Here is a 15,762-nt window from a genome sequence, read left to right as displayed (position 1 = left end):
TTCGCAGCCCATGTTGGTACCCAAACACCGAAAAACAGCAGAAACAGAAAATATGGGTCTCATGCATGAATCCCACTGAGAATGAAACAGAAAATAAAAAATCAAAGACAGAACACCATTTTGATGCAGAAGCGGTGAGAGGTGAGAGGTGAGAGGGTGGAACTGGCTCATCGGCCCTTGGCAGCCTTGCGGGCCTTGCGGGCCTTCTCTTCAAACGCAATCAATTTCTCAACCAGCTCGGCAGGAGGTCCTGAATTCTTGGGCACATCTCGCGGGGTCCGCTCAGAAGTGTTGTTCAACGAGCCGCTGGTGAGGTAGTCGCCGGCCTCCAACGCCAGCGGAGTGACGGGGCCAGGACTGACCAGCGGATCCAGGCGGGGCGCTGAGGGACCTTGATGGGTATTCTCCATAAACTCGCGGTACTGCCACATCACGTCTCCTCGTGAGCTGGCAGAGGTGCGGTAAGTGGGCTGTCGGGATTGCCGCGGAGATGCCGGCTCCCCAAGTGAAGTAGTGGCATTGGGCTGATAAACAGCAGGATGAAATCGGGGCAAGGCGCCAAGATGGAAGCCCGGCATGGGCTTTGGCTTGGCTGTGTTCTGGGTTCGAGAACGAGGGGCTTGGGGGGACGTTGAGCGTCGCGGTGACATGACTGGAGAAGCAACCGGGGAATAAAAGGGCGAACTATCAGACCTCATGCTTGTCCTGGGTGGTGTTGGCCTGGAAGTATAACGGCCGGTACGGTTGGACCGGATCGGCGAAGGGATATGCCGGGATCTGGCGGATTGTGACGCGCGTTCCCAATCGTCAAAGTAGTCGTCGTGATCGAAACGGCCGGTCAGTGGTGTGACAGGCAAGTCTTCTTCGTACGCTAGACTTGGTCGTCTTGGAATGGGAATGGGTCTGGTGGCTGAGGACAGAGAAAGCGAATCGAAAGCGTCGATTGGAAGAGAATCCGGATGGTATGGACGACGGGGCGAAGGGGGAGTATAAGTAGATGAAGTGGCCGTCAAATCCCTTAGGGATGAGAGCGACACGGGAGTGGGGTAACCGTGCTTTACGATCAGACTCTCCAGATGCTCTCTTGGTCGGAATGTTGAGGGCCGGTCGGAGTCCGGTGATTGGCCTGCAACCGGATTAGCATGGGAATAGGAATGTCACACGTGTCTTGGGTATGTGAGTCTCGCGATAGCCGACAAATTATGTCACCGAGGGGGGGAATTGTCCATAGGTCAACAGGGGGTAGACCAATGGTAGCGGAGTGGAAAACACATCCGTTTTTATAGATAGACACGGGTAGGAACAGGATGGTGTAGAACATGGAGCATTGACTTACGGGAGAGAGAACTGCGAGATGATGGATAGAGAGAGGAAGAAGAGCGAGACGAAGAAGAAAAAGAAAAGGAAAAAGGGGATTCTGAGTGTTTTCTCATCTGTGACCCGTTAGTGTGCATTAAGCACCCGCAGGACACTTGCGGGGAGTCCCACTGTGGCACTGCGCTTCATAGTCATGTTAGGGCCATGAGTTATATAGAACAACCGAGAGAAATGGAACAGCACACTCGAGATTGAGAGTGATCCTAGATCCAGCCAACATAGACAATAGAAAATACACTTCTTCACATACCTTGCGCAAAAGTAGACCGTCAAAATATTCCGATTTCCAATTTCCCCAATGACGAATGTGCCGTTTGCAGTGGGGGCCGATCAGAACTTGGACATGGAAATTTGGTGGAAAATTTTCCCCTTCACCCTTTGCCGACGTCTCCTTATAAAGAGTCTAGGCACCTGTGAAACCCGCGTTCCCCACGCGCAATAACCCGGTGACCAGGCTTCCAGGTCTTATATACTCGTTCTTCACATCTACCATCCGAGAGATGATCCCCTCGCGATCGGGGTCATGCGAGGCACCTGGTCATCGAAATTTCACGTTTTTGAGTCAGTTTCCGAGTCCTCAGGTCACTCAGGCTGCGTCGTTGGAAAGCCAATCTACAGGGAAATCAGCTATGCTGCAAGGGCCGTCGCCGTCACCCGACACCTATCACCACGCGTGGAACCCCCCCTCATTCATGCTGACTGGCTGTGGGCAAGCGGGTGAAATCTCCCTTGGGGAATGACTCTATACACCCTCCTGCTGCTACGTACATGTCTTGGATTGTCCAAGCTCCCACCCCTGACCCAGGGCCACATCTGGTAGGCTGCAGAATAGGATATAGTGGTAGATCTAGACATCGAACTGCCTAGAAAAGGATAGAGTCCAGGGTGTACATCACTGTACGTGTCGGATGAGCCGGATAGTCACAGCGGAAGGATGTGATGACCCCGCTACAGTCACGGGCTGAATCCAACAAACAGCAAAGGAAAAGCAGAAAAAGTAGAAAAAGCAACAAGTAATCTATGCTGCTGAAAGAGGTTAGCTGCAGAATGGGCTGGTGGTTTCATCATCGGAGACCAAGCTGCATATGCCCCCTATCATCCAACACACCGTTAGGTCAGTTGGAAATCATCCCCAAATCAGCCAAATCAGCCAAATCAGTCAGACTGTGTCTTGGATTTCCCCCAATGCTCCTATGATTGGAAGAACAGCCTGACATATACTGTAGTTGTAGGTTTCGGCTTTCCCCCTGCAGACTGTTACTGTACTGTAGAATTCGGTCTCTGGAGACTCTCGGACTTATTCCCTGTACCACATCGGAGAAGGCCAAAGTTACGAGCCATATACTCCGGAAATCTAATTCCAAGCAACATCTCCAACAGCTTTCACTTTATTGAAGTTATTCTCTAATACACAGTGAGACCATAGTCCTATTTTAAGTGTGCATCATACTCGACTGCAACATACGGGAGCAAGAAGTCCTCAGACAAACCCACCGCCAATAAAGCATGCAGCTCTGACTAGCGAATGTGATTTCAAATCCATTCAAACCAGAGCGGCGATAAAGTACTCGATCCACAAACTCTCTTCCAAAGCTCACAATACTGTAAATCCTGACCTCCTACCCACACAGTATTCCACACACACACACTAACTTATCACTGACTCTGCAAAGAGTAATCACCAAGACCCACCCATCCGCGCCCCCTCCAGCCAGACACTTCTCGCCTCGGCGCATTCCTGAAACCAATACTGTATCCAAGGGCTCGACAAAGCGGGGTGTTCTGCGCTCTGTCGCATGTGGCTTCATGTACTCGTCAAATAAAGCGTCTTTAGCGGCGGCTTGTCGCAGCATGTTTCGGGCTGAGAGGGTGCGTAGGGGTGAGATAAGGTGAGACTGATGCGTTATGCAGGTGGGCGGGGTAAATGGTGTATGCTAAGGCTGATATGCCGTGGGTCAATACTGTACATGGACTGTGTGCTGTACTCCGTACCGTTAACTTATATGCAATATCGGAGAGATTATGGATAGGATATGTCTGGGCTATTGGACATGTACTGTACTGTACTATATTGTATTGTCTGCTGGCAGGGCTGCTTATCTGTGCTGGAGCGTACATGTACATGTACATGTGCATGTACAGTACTAAATTAACGTTATAGGTTACCTCGGGATGGGTGGATTGGTGGGTTAGGGCTGCTCGTACTGTACGGTGGGTGGGTGGGTGTATTTTCCCCCGTATTCTCTATACTGTAGTGAGATAGTGAGGTGGAAGATATGGAAGCTGCTTTATCTCTGCTGCATTAGCGTTTGAAGTCAATTCCGAGATTTGCCTGATATCGCATGAGATTGGTGGTGGGCGGAGCTTGGGTGGAGTGTGCTGCCCATCTTGGCTGCTGGTGATGCCCAAAACACGCCACCCTGACGGTATTGTGATTGAGTGTTTGCTGGTGAGATGTTAGCCGTGGATTGTGTGTTGTGTGCCTCGGGTCTTTGACGTGCTCGTCTCTCGGCTGTGGATGAGCTATTTACTCAATTGGGCGGCTAGCAGAAGAAACTCTCTCGTTGGCAATCTGGCTATCTGACTCCGTGACCCTTTTGGTCTTGGACATTATCCAGTGTTAAATTCCGTTGCTTATGGGTCTGATTGTTGTGTCGAACTATGATTGCCCAGTCAATTGTTTCTCAACAGCAAGCTAATGCTGAATCCTGATTTCAGTCGGTATTCGGACTCAATGTTTACTTTGCAGATCGAAGATTGCGTTCGCCTTTGGGGGCGTACACCCGCGGTTTGTTGAAGCCTTAAACTTTTTTTTAGGTGATATATGTGTGAGTACAAGATCGCAGTCTATGGCACATTTTGATACTGCCATGAAGCCCAACCTAAATGCAAATAGACAGTAAATTTAACTATGGATGTGAAAATGCAGATCTTGGTCGAGCCATCGAATAAGCTTAATAAAGTATGAGGTTGAGGTCAAGGGGGATACGTGTTTAGGCCCCCCCGTAGAAGGTCTCATCTTTAGCATCAGATGGCCCAATCATCTCGGCATAAAAGAGATATTTCTTCCTTTTCTGATTCCTCCTCCACATTCACCCTTTCCAGCATTCATTATGGCTTTAGTAAATACTTTCCTATAAGCTCATCCTCTTTTCGGTCTCATGCGCTATCCCTATCGAGGTTCTCTCATTCTCACATGTGACGAGATTCTCATGATCTCAGATGTGATTCTGGAATGAGACATGATCTGACTCTATACCCCCTTGGAGGATCGTCCCTAATCTTCAGGCATTTGTTGACTGCGTCATTTTCTATCAGGATCATGCCGCTTAAATGTCCTTCACCTGTGGACTAGAAGCAGATTGCTTATGCACCGAAAGAAGCACAGCCTGGTTACCCAATAATCGCCCAGTAATTGTCTTGTTTTGGCAGCGGCAAAGGTCAGGTCATTATCAGATACTAGAAGGATCTGACCATCAACTGATCAATCAGGGGGGAATTACAGATGTGAAACATCGGAAACAGGCTCGACTGAACCCTCAAACCCACCGACTGATCTAGACCAAGCTCGAGCCCACAAGATGTAAAAGAACACTGGGAGGATGGAGGAATAAATGATTCTGAATAGTGGGGGGAATGGAGAAGATAGAATGAACTTTTGCTGTTTCAATGGTTACTGAAACAACTTCATCACAAAGCATAGTGAGGATAATGGTTCAAATCTCGGAACATGTGATCTATTCCTTATGTTAATCAATGATTACTATAATGAGGATATGTGAGCTTTCATTTTGCCCTTTCCAGGAGAAAGAATGTAAACTTTATCTAAAAGGAAATCGAGAAATTTCTGCAATTCCGACATTCAGAGGTCCTCTGTAACACTTGGGATATCATATCAGAAGCCCCATCTTCTATCAGCCTTGTCACTGCATTTTAAGTCCTTATTTAAATCGTTTTCATTCTCTCTTCTTTATATATTTCAAGTTTCATGTATGCAATCAGTACTATATATATTCCTCAAGACGTGAGTTTTACCTTGGTAGCGTCTGGAGATTCTCGAGTGCTGAGTTCAATGAGGATGAGACTTCTTTCAAGGGTAGCATTATTATGAATTGTGACGCTTGAAGAGGGTTGGTGTAGAATATAGCGTGGAGCAACGAGGCTGTGATAAGAAGCAGTGGGATTGGTTGAGCACAGTTGAGTGAGTGATTGACTTGGACTCAAGTTACCGGGTCAGTTTGATTGATTATTGTCTCTCTAACGGCTCTTTTGCTATATAGCCTTACCCTAAGGGGAGCCTAAAAGGATGTTCCGACTGAATTGGCCCGGGAGCACGTTAGGGTCTTTGCCTTTCTATGCTACATGTTTAATGTAGAGCTTACAGTCACCTCTGTTTGTTTAGCTTCAATATAGTGGTAGAGCTTGAACTTAAAGCTTGCTCTCGTAATGTAGCATACTTGTACTAGCTCAAAACACTACTTTCTGATTCATTTTCATATTCAATATTCCCCTTATTGTCAGGTCAAGATTTACCTATCATATTTGATTAATATGTAATATGCCAGGGCATACCGGCAGGTCAGTATCGCTCATTTTAGTCAGGTATTTAATCCCAAGAAATGCTAAAAGATCGTCAGCCAGCACTCACTAGATCAATGAAATAGTCAAAACTTACGCAAGCATGATACCCGCACCCAAAGCAACAGCCAAAAATTGGGTGATAGTCTTCCGCACTTCAACACCCTTGTCCTTGCCGGTCTCAAGCAACTCAGGAATGACAGCCACAGTGCCGACGTACAGGAAAGTACCAGCAGTGAAAGGAAGAAGCATGTCACCCCAGGTAAGACTAGTTCCCATGAGTCCAACGGCAGAGCCATCATCCAAGATGGTTCCGTTGCCACCGAATTCCTGCACGGCAATTCCGATAATGGTTCCCAAGAAGGCTCCAATAGCAGTGACAAACTGGGCACCCATGGCCTTGCGCTTGGAGAAACCGGACTGTATAAGCAGGGCAAAGTCACCAACTTCGTGGGGAATTTCGTGGAAGAAAACGGCCACTGTGGTGGTTGCGCCGATCGTTGGCGAGGCATAGAATGAGGACGAGAGGGCAAGACCGTCGGTGATGTTGTGAGTGAAATCAGCAATGAGATTCAAGTATCCACCGAGCTTGACGCTAGGGTTGATCTCTTTCTCTGAGGTGGCATCAGACGAGGGAGTAGAATCCTTGGCAGTCGACTTGCGCTGCTTCAGCTCCCCATTGGACTTGCTCTTGGAATCGGCGCTTGTGGTAGTTGCGGCAGATACCTCAGCGTGAGTGTGGCCGTGAGCATGGTCGTGAGCTTCGCCGCCTGTTGCAATGCGCAGGGTCTTGTCCATTGCTACGAAAGTGAAGAAACCGACCATAATGCCGAGGCCGAGTAGGAGGTTCTTGTTCGGCTCAACCATGACAAAGCTGACATGATCGGGGGAGGCCTCACCGACAAAGATCTCTGGCAAAAGGTGAAAGAGGGTGTCACCAAGCAGGCCGCCGACGGCGAAAGCGACCATGACGGACAGAGAGGAGGGGTCGATGTTGGGTGGGCATAGTGCCAGCAGGAAGTCTGTCGCAGATCTAGTCAGCCAATTATGTTACAAGCTTGACGAATAGCTTGATAAATGGGAAACACACTAGGAGGGCCAGAGATATACAAGGTTGCCAAAAGCGCATTGATGGCAGGACTGCTGGGGAAGAGAACAGCGAAGATCTTCGAGGTCAGGCTGGTAGTTTCCGGGCGGGTGGCACGCTTGTGTTCGTTGAGTGATTCAACTAACGGGCAGCTCTGTATAAGGTCAGTTTCTGTGTCGGCTGGAAGCTAGTTGCACAAAAGACAGAGTAATATACCTGCAATTGGTCTTCAATCTGGCTCACGGAGAGATCTCCGGGACCAGCATTAGCTGCAGCCAAGGCCGAGAACAAGACACATCCTGCAAAGATAGCAAGACCCGTTCGGCGCGATGGAAAGAACCGAGAAGCCATTGCGAGTAAGTCTGGGGAGAGTGACAGGAGGACAAAACACCGGAGTACAACAGATCCGCTTTATCGGTGGTCGGACCACTTATCGCGGGACCCTGGGCAAACATGCCAAGACTTGCAAACTCAGAAAAAAAGTTTCGATAACGCTTGATTTTATTATCAACAGAACTCAGCATTCAACACCACATTCACAATGGGAAAGGTTTTGCAAAAGAAGAAGGCCCGCTCCGGGCGCTCCAAGGCCCGCGCCAAGGATAACCGCCTCAAGAGCGGCCACAAGAAGATCAATGTCCTGGGCAATCAGATCATCGCCGACAACTGGTATGCGCTGCTCCTGTCGTAACCATCGCAGATTGATACTAACCTTTCCTCAAGGGATCGCAACCTGACCCTGACACAAAATTACCAGCGCCTTGGTTTGATGCACAAGCTGAACGCCTCGTCCGGTGGCCGCGAACGTCTTCCCGGCAACGAAGAGGAATTCCCCGAGAACCAGAACTCGCTCCACATCAAAGGCAGCGCCAAGGAGGCTGCAGGCAAACTCACCCTCGGCGAGACAAAGGTCGAGCGTGACCCCGAGACTGGCAAGATTCTGCGTGTCATCCACGACGACGTCGACAGCATCCGGGTTGCAGGTCGCCAGCACTCCCGCAAGAACCCCCTCAACGACCCTCTGAACGACATCTCCGACGGCGAGATCGAGAGCAACCCCCTGACCGACTCCATTGTTGTGCAGCAGCTTGAGCGCCAGGCTGATCAGGAGGGCAAGAGTGTTCGGGCCAAGAAGCCTCGGCACCAGAGCAAACGTGAGGAGGAGTGGGTTCTGCGTTTGATCGAGAAGCACGGCGATAACTTCATTGCTATGGCTCGGGACCGCAAGCTCAACCCCATGCAGCAGAGTGAGGGTGATCTGCGGAGGAGGATTAACAAGTGGAAGAAGACTCAGGCTTAATCGGGCTTGTATCTTTATATTTTTTATTCTGTGCATCCGGGTTGGGCGAGTCTGGCGTTATATTCTTGTTTATTCGGGGTTCATTTGTCAAAAGTGCCTATCTACATGGATGTGTGTGAATGTGTGTGGACGTGAATGTACCAAGCAGTATATATATTTGTTCAGTAATGGACGGCAGGCTGAGCTGCCACTTCTGAGTGATTTCATTATCTCGTAGTTCTGATTAGTTGCGGTTCAGCGATGACAATGTTGAGTATGTGAGAACTCCCGCCGGCGGAAGGCTGATTCGTTGTACTACTCGTACCCATCGGCGTCGTCTCCATTCTCCAACGCCAAAGGATGCAGGGGTTCCTTCTTCCCAATCCCGGCCAGAGGACTTGTTCTTTTCCTTATCCTTGTTCTTGGAAGACTTCTTTTTCTCTTTTGGTGTGGGAGAGTCCATTGGTAGATCCCCGTAAGCTAGCGGGAGCTCATCGTCTGTATCCAGTGAACGGGCAGGGGGCAAGTCCCAAACCCAACCACCAACTTCATCGACAATCGCATTTCCTTCCGCAGTCACACCAGGAACTTCAAAACCGACCCCAGTGATCATACGCTCCACAACCCATTCGCGGCAGTCTAGGTCAAGCTCCCACTTTTTACTCTTCCAGTTCCAACCAGATGGGGCTCGAACATCCTCAAAGAATCGACATCCACGTGGACGATCCCCGGCAATGCGAGAGGGCGAGAGTGGATCATATGGCGCGTGACTGAACAAGAAACTCTCCCATCCAGATTCCGACGTTCCTGCGGCCCGGTGCTGCAGTTCAAAGATTTCTACCTCACGCTCCTCCGGGTCCGTGTCTAACGAAATATCCGCAAGCTTTTCCAGGGAAGACATTGCCGCCGTCGGGTTCGCGGGCATTGAACCAAACCTATCTGAGGCTCTCTCGTCGTCTGGGGTAGAGTCCGTATCCAAGAAATCGCCAGCCATGTCTTGCATCAGGTCCCCAAAGAATTGCCGGACAGTTGGATGAATTGATAGAATTGCCGCATTGCCGCCGACTAGTAGGACGAGTTTCACGGGTAAGAGAGGAGCACTGATGAACAATATCACAGTAGCCACTGTGCAGCCCAAGAAAAGAGCCGATGAGAGCTTCTCATTCGAAAAATTCGTTAATGGTGCAACTACAGAGACAGTTGCATCGTGCACGTCTGAGAAATCGGCCATGACGTTCTGCAGATCTCGCATGTTCCGTAAAAAGTCCTTGGAGGTCTCTGGTGCTGGTTTGATGGTCCTTGCCGGTGCCAGCGCAGGTCCATCATAAGAATAGTACGGAGTAGTACTCGAAGTGGAGGTGTTTGGAGGTGGTGGATGACGAGTCACAAAGGCAGGTACCATGATGAACAGTAAGAGCACCACCAAGGGCAGAATCAATAGTAGGCGAGGATCCAAGCATATGAAAGAATAGACAAAAAGAAGTGAGAGGGTATGAGTTGGTGTTTCCCATGTAAGCACTCGCTCAACCTGGCACTGGAATAGAAATACCACGCCGATTCTATAGCAGGTTTAGTAACGGTGGATATCTGGATCCGTGTCAGTCTCACCTGGCATTGAAACGACGGAAATTGTTCGCCATTACCGGCAAACTAAAGGCCGGTTTCTTAGGGGACGACGCATAGGCCTTGTCTCCTGAGTCGGTTTCATCCTCATCATCGTCTTTCGGAATGACTTGTTGGAGGAGCCTATGGTCGTCAGTACTCGTTTCTTAATGTTACCAAATATAGTAAAGAGAGAAAAAGAAGTATAGCCATGTAAAACATACTTTGTAAATAAACGATCTTGAAGGGAGTTTTTAGACATGGACGACGATCTCGAGTGGGTGCTGTCAGGCGAACCCGGCCTCTCGTTCTTCAAATTTGAAGACGATGACCGTGACTCATCCCGGGGTGTCGGGCTGAATTCATCCATGGCAGTTGAGACTCACAGACATGCCAAAGGGAGGAAGAGAAGAGAAGCAAAGATCCGGCTATTCGTCCACGGGTTTCTTTGTCCATGTGAAGGTGCCGATCTGGGGGAGCTGACATAAGCACTGTTTGCATCAGGGGACTGCAGTTTGAAGCTTTGTCTGTGAGGTTTTGGTTTCTTTCCTTTGAAACAGATCTCTGGTCTTGGATCTTTCCTTTCTTTCTGTTACTTCTGTCTTTTTTTGTATAGAAAAAAGTATTGCTAAGACGTTGGCCTTTTGTTTTGTTCTTTAACCCTCTTCCCCCCCCCCCATTGTCTCTTTTTCCACCGCCTTGGACTTGCCCCAGCAACCCTCGAAGCTCCCCAAAAATTATTTCGTACCAGGTTCGGATCAAAAAGAACTTACCCTGGGACTGCCTTTTCTTTTGTCTCCTCGCGATGGACCGGTAACTGTTGTCCGAGTCGCGCGACGGTGCTCAAATTTCTCCCCTATTCTGTTTATTGAGACCTCGCACTTCTCCTGAATGCAATTGCGACTCCCTGGCACGGTCCAGTTCTTGTTTTTCTTCAACGAGTTGACGATCCTCCTTTTACACCGGAGAATACATGGATTTACGAACAATGTCGGCAAAACCGCAAATCACGGGGAGGGGTCAAGCGCGGGCAGAGCAGTCACAAGCATCTTATGCCTCAAGAAATGATGATTCAGGGTCTGGAGGTATGTGACAATGCCCCACGAGGTGCAGCTGGAGGCTGACCATCTTGAACAGCAGAGGCACCGGCCCGCAGACGCCTGCAAAAGTCCGCTTCGACCAATTTCCCTTCGAATTCATCCACCGATTTTGACGCCCAATATTCAAAAGGGGTTGCTGGTCCGCGCACAGGTGGGATTGGCAGGAGAAGACTTTCAATTCGAGACCAAAAGGTCCCACAAGGCCCGCGACCGCAAGAGGCTTCACGGTGGAGGTATGTATTCTCCACGTCCTGTCCTCATAATCAGGGTCTTCGTTCGCGGCGATCTTCTGGCTAACAACCCCCAACCAGCAAACCAACTGGTTCATACGCACATTCTGGAACATCTTCAATTGACTCTACGAACGACTCAACTAAAGGCTTGAACCTTCGATCTACCAGTGTTGGTAACCTTGCGAAATTAGACGCCAATCAGACACCCCCAGACAACATGGATTTCTTATCGCCTGTCAACTTTGACGACTTTCACAATAGCATCATGGGCGAACCCAGCTTGAACCACTTTCCTATGCCTGGGCACGGGGGTGCAGAGAATCACGCGGCTGGCCTCGGGGTAAATCCCTGGGCAGACCACACTTATAGCAACGTATCGGATCGCACACGAAATGCTTCTGCTCGTCGAAAGAGTGAAGTACAGCGTCCGAATGGCCAGGTCCCTACCAACGCAGGGTTAACAGCATCCACTGCCAACACTCGCGCTCGCCGTCAGAGTTTAGCCCAGCCAGCTGGTGGGATTAACACTGCTTCGCGGGGCTCACGCAAGTCGATCAGTTCGGGCGCATTTGCTCCTACAAATTCATCGGCAAGACGCGCAAGTCTAAGTGCCCGCAAGTTCAGTACTGACACTACGACACGAACGGATTCGAACTTCCTGCGTCCTCGGCTGCCAGAAACTAATCTCGATGAAACCAAGGTCCCAACATCCGTTCGAAACTTGAAGGCGAAGTCCTTCCAGCCCAGCCCGCGGGAACCTCCTGGACCATTTTTGACCGCGTCCGGGGCTGTTGACCACTCGCGATCATCCTCCACTAATGCCGTGAGAACCCCAATCAAGAATCCTGCCGGTGCAGCGGCTACAACACCTTCTTCGACCAACAAGCGTGCTTCCGCTATGCCGTCCCATGCAACAGGACTTGGTGCTCGTACCATTAGCCCTACTGATGCACGACGGATGAAGCGAATGTCAATGGCACCCCCTGCTCCTCCCATGCCACATACACCACCTACTCAGACAGAGCCACTTCCCGTTCGCCCACTATCTTCGACCCAATCACCATCTCAAATCCCAAGAAAGAGTGTCACACCTTCCTCAAACCGAACTACGCCCGATCCAAATCGCAAGTCGTACAGTTCAGGTTTGTCAGTCTCCTCGAGCACTAGTTATAACTCGGCACGAAACTCTGGTAGCTCTCTCCAAAATCGTCTCTCACAGAACTTTTCCTCCTCGCGGCTTCCTACACCAAAACCGCGAACAGAGCAATCAAGCTCAAACGGAGAAGAAGTGCCACCTGTGCCAGCAATTCCGAAGGCCTACGAATCACCAAAAGGGGAATTGGATGCGCCTGTTTTCCCGGTCCCAAGAAAGTCTAGTATTACGACGGATCTTGGTCAGCTGGATATTACCCGGGAGTCAGACTCTGATGCGCAGTCTGCACCGAAGACCGCGGAAGTGGAGCAACCCGACAATTCGACTGGTAATGTGACAAAAACGCCCGACTCACGATCACGGACTTCGACCGTTCTAGGTGGAAGAAAGGGTTTGCAGCCTTTGAAACTCCCGCCTTTGAATTTGTTGCCTTTGGGCACGCCTATGGCAGCCAAGATTGATGCACTGAAGGATAGAGACACTGACGACCGAAAAACCCACACTCCCTCCAACCAGGTCCTGTCGAAGACGCCCAGCACTCCGATGACAGCGTCCAAAGCAAATTTCTGGAGTTATCGCGACGAAGATGAGCACGTGCCTCTCACTCAAGCTCGAAGCAGCACCTCCCACTTTGCTGTCAGCTCATCAACTGCTGCTTTGCGAGCGTCTAGTAGTACCAGCGCGTTTGAATCTTTTGAAACGCCAAGTTCAACACGTAATATCTCTCCATATGCCTCGTACACGCTGCCAAAGAGCGGTGCCGACCTCAACCATCTTCGCCAACAGGCTAGTGGCGATTACTCGAATCGGGTGCAAACGCACAAATTGAATGGACCCCGGCCTCAAACTCAGAGTGCCATGTTCACCCCTGCGCCGGAACGACTCAGTCAGATATCAACACCTTCTGAGCCCGAAAGCATAACTGCGTCTAGCTCTTCGCTTCGTGATCGTCTCAAAGTTGCCCGTATTCGCAGCAACTCGCGGACACAGAAAACGTCCGAACCTGACTCTGACCCAACCAAGTTCAACCACATGCCGCCACCGAAACTCCCGGCGTCCGCGACGTGGAACAATTTGTCTTCGGCCAGCTCGACAAGCCCCAGTCTCAAACCGTCTTATCTCAACCCTAGGCGCCAGTCTTCTGTCTCGAGTGCGACAAACCCGGCTGCTCGGAAACCCAGTGTCAGCAGTGAGAAGAGTCTTCAGCTGGGACCGAGTCCTTCGAATGAGTCTGGCGGCAGCGATCGCCCTCAAAAGCGTGCGACAAGCACTTATATCTCTCCGGTACATAAGATGATTAGCAATGCCCGATCCAGCGCTGCAGCTGCAGCTGCTCCTCGGTCCACCGACACGAGTGTTGATACAGATGTGGTGATTGCTGATGAGGAGATGAAGCGCCTTGGCTCTAAACGCAAAGACTTTGAAAAGGCAGCACGAGTACTGGATGACTTGCGCCGTAAAGCCGGTCCAAAAGATCGTGTCAGTCCAGCCCAGGCTTTGAAAATGGCAAATCTCAACATCTTTGAACGAGGCGAGATCATTGATTATCGTGATATCTTCTTTTGTGGTACTCAAACCGCCAAGAAACATGTTGGGGATCTCCACTCTGGTGCGGCAAACTTCGGATATGATGATGACCGTGGGGATTATAACATTGTAATGGGTGACCATTTAGCTTACCGTTACGAGGTTGTGGATGTTTTGGGTAAGGGCAGCTTTGGCCAAGTCGTGCGATGTGTCGATCACAAGACTGGCGCCCTTGTTGCGATCAAGATTATTCGTAACAAGAAGCGGTTCCACCAGCAAGCTCTTATTGAGGTCAACCTCCTTCAAAAATTGAAAGAGTGGGATCCCAATGGGAAGCACAGCGTGGTCAACTTCACTCAAAGCTTCTACTTCCGTGGTCATCTCTGCATCTCCACAGAACTGCTTGGCATGAACCTCTACGAGTTCATCAAAGCACACGAATTCCGAGGCTTCTCGTTGAAACTGATCCGTGTGTTTACCAAGCAAATGCTGAGCAGTCTTGTTCTTTTGCACGCGAAGAAGGTGATTCATTGTGATTTGAAGCCCGAGAACGTCCTTCTCGTTCACCCAATGAACTCGGAAATTCGTGTCATCGACTTTGGTTCAAGTTGCTTTGAGAATGAAAAGGTATATACCTACATTCAGAGTCGTTTCTATCGCTCCCCCGAGGTTATCCTTGGAATGTCTTACGGCATGCCTATTGATATGTGGAGTTTGGGTTGTATTTTAGCTGAGCTGTTCACTGGCTATCCCATCTTCCCTGGAGAGAATGAGCAAGAGCAGCTTGCCTGCATCATGGAAGTCTTTGGTCCTCCTGAGAAACATTTGATCGAGAAGAGCTCTCGCAAGAAGCTGTTCTTTGACTCTCTGGGCAAACCACGCTTGACTGTGTCTTCCAAGGGACGTCGGCGTCGGCCAAGCTCTAAGGAACTTCGGCAGGCACTGAAGTGTGACGATGAGGCTTTCCTTGACTTCATCACTCGCTGTCTCCGCTGGGACCCGGCTCGCCGACTTTCGCCCCACGATGCACTGAAGCACGAGTTCCTTACTGGAGTCAAACCTGCGCCTCGGCCTCGTATTTACGCATCCAACTCGCCCTCCAAGCGAGGAGCGACGTCCTCGAGTCGCCCACTCCCTGAGCCTCCAGGCACACTGAAGACAGGGACTTTCACGCGCTCTCGTGATGTCTCTGGCACTTCCCCTGTCAAAGGCAGCAGCGGGAAACGCCACTCGACCATCAATGGTCCCCCGTCCAGCCCCGCCAAGCGAGCGTCCCACAACACCACTGCCGCGAGCTCTGCACTTCCCCGTGTCTCTGCCCGGAGTATCAGTGGAAAACCCGACCTTGCTACTGCGGCGGCTGTGACAAGCCTAGTGAGTTAGGCCAGGCAACGAAAGAGTCGAACGGGATGCTGACCAGCTGACAGAGGAAATGATTTCTTTGCATGTCTGTTTATGAATTCTCTGTAATAATAACTTTTGTTTTGTTTTTTACGCCTTTTTCCCCTTCTATTGAACTTGCATCGGGTGGTTTGTGTCAGCATTTGTCTATCTGGTTTCGGAGGAACCCTTGAGATGCATGATTCATGTTAATACCCCCCTTTTTTTGTGACTGCATTTGCATTGCGCCTATGATGACCTTGTGAAAGTCCATTGCTTATACCTTATCCTTGCTTATGCATTTCCCTTCGTTCCGTTTATAGCTGATGATCCCATCCAGGCCGATGCCTGTTGTACATTGTTATCTTTGCATCCCTTCAAGAGCAAAGCATGCTCCTGTAGAGCAATTGACGTTATGTGTTGGCTAGATGCTTTTGAATTAATGA

At 50.0% G+C, this 15,762-nt stretch overlaps 5 protein-coding genes across 5 annotated transcripts; 2 read left to right on the top strand and 3 right to left on the bottom strand.

Moving 5' to 3' along the window:
- Positions 1-167: 167 nt before the first annotated feature.
- On the bottom strand, positions 168-1,321 carry N7511_008120 (uncharacterized protein; the record flags this gene model as incomplete). Its single annotated transcript, XM_057130497.1, has 2 exons — positions 168-1,126; positions 1,210-1,321. 2 exons carry the CDS (start codon positions 1,319-1,321, stop codon positions 168-170), a joined length of 1,071 nt encoding a protein of 356 aa, XP_056982280.1.
- A 4,662-nt stretch (positions 1,322-5,983) lies between these two features.
- N7511_008119 (Zn(2+) transporter YKE4) lies at positions 5,984-7,393 on the bottom strand (the record flags this gene model as incomplete). The annotated part of the gene is made up of 4 exons (XM_057130496.1): positions 5,984-5,999; positions 6,053-6,977; positions 7,046-7,196; positions 7,259-7,393. 4 exons carry the CDS (start codon positions 7,391-7,393, stop codon positions 5,984-5,986), a joined length of 1,227 nt encoding a protein of 408 aa, XP_056982279.1.
- Positions 7,394-7,556: 163 nt separating this feature from the next.
- N7511_008118 (nucleolar protein 16) lies at positions 7,557-8,342 on the top strand (the record flags this gene model as incomplete). Its single annotated transcript, XM_057130495.1, has 2 exons — positions 7,557-7,711; positions 7,766-8,342. Coding segments are annotated over 2 exons (732 nt in total), but the record flags the coding sequence as incomplete, so codon positions are not given.
- A 223-nt stretch (positions 8,343-8,565) lies between these two features.
- On the bottom strand, positions 8,566-10,293 carry N7511_008117 (PEX28-32 family peroxisomal membrane protein; the record flags this gene model as incomplete). Its single annotated transcript, XM_057130494.1, has 3 exons — positions 8,566-9,880; positions 9,930-10,067; positions 10,148-10,293. 3 exons carry the CDS (start codon positions 10,291-10,293, stop codon positions 8,566-8,568), a joined length of 1,599 nt encoding a protein of 532 aa, XP_056982277.1.
- A 618-nt stretch (positions 10,294-10,911) lies between these two features.
- Positions 10,912-15,319, top strand: N7511_008116 (putative protein kinase; the record flags this gene model as incomplete). The annotated part of the gene is made up of 3 exons (XM_057130493.1): positions 10,912-11,008; positions 11,061-11,256; positions 11,335-15,319. 3 exons carry the CDS (start codon positions 10,912-10,914, stop codon positions 15,317-15,319), a joined length of 4,278 nt encoding a protein of 1,425 aa, XP_056982276.1.
- Between the last annotated feature and the right edge of the window lie 443 nt (positions 15,320-15,762).

This window comes from Penicillium nucicola, assembly GCF_028828085.1.
Source record: "Penicillium nucicola strain IBT 29836 chromosome Unknown utg000008l, whole genome shotgun sequence".
NCBI lineage: Eukaryota > Fungi > Ascomycota > Eurotiomycetes > Eurotiales > Aspergillaceae > Penicillium > Penicillium nucicola.
Note: the sequence above shows the minus strand (reverse complement) of the source record. Positions and strands in the feature narration are given on the sequence as shown.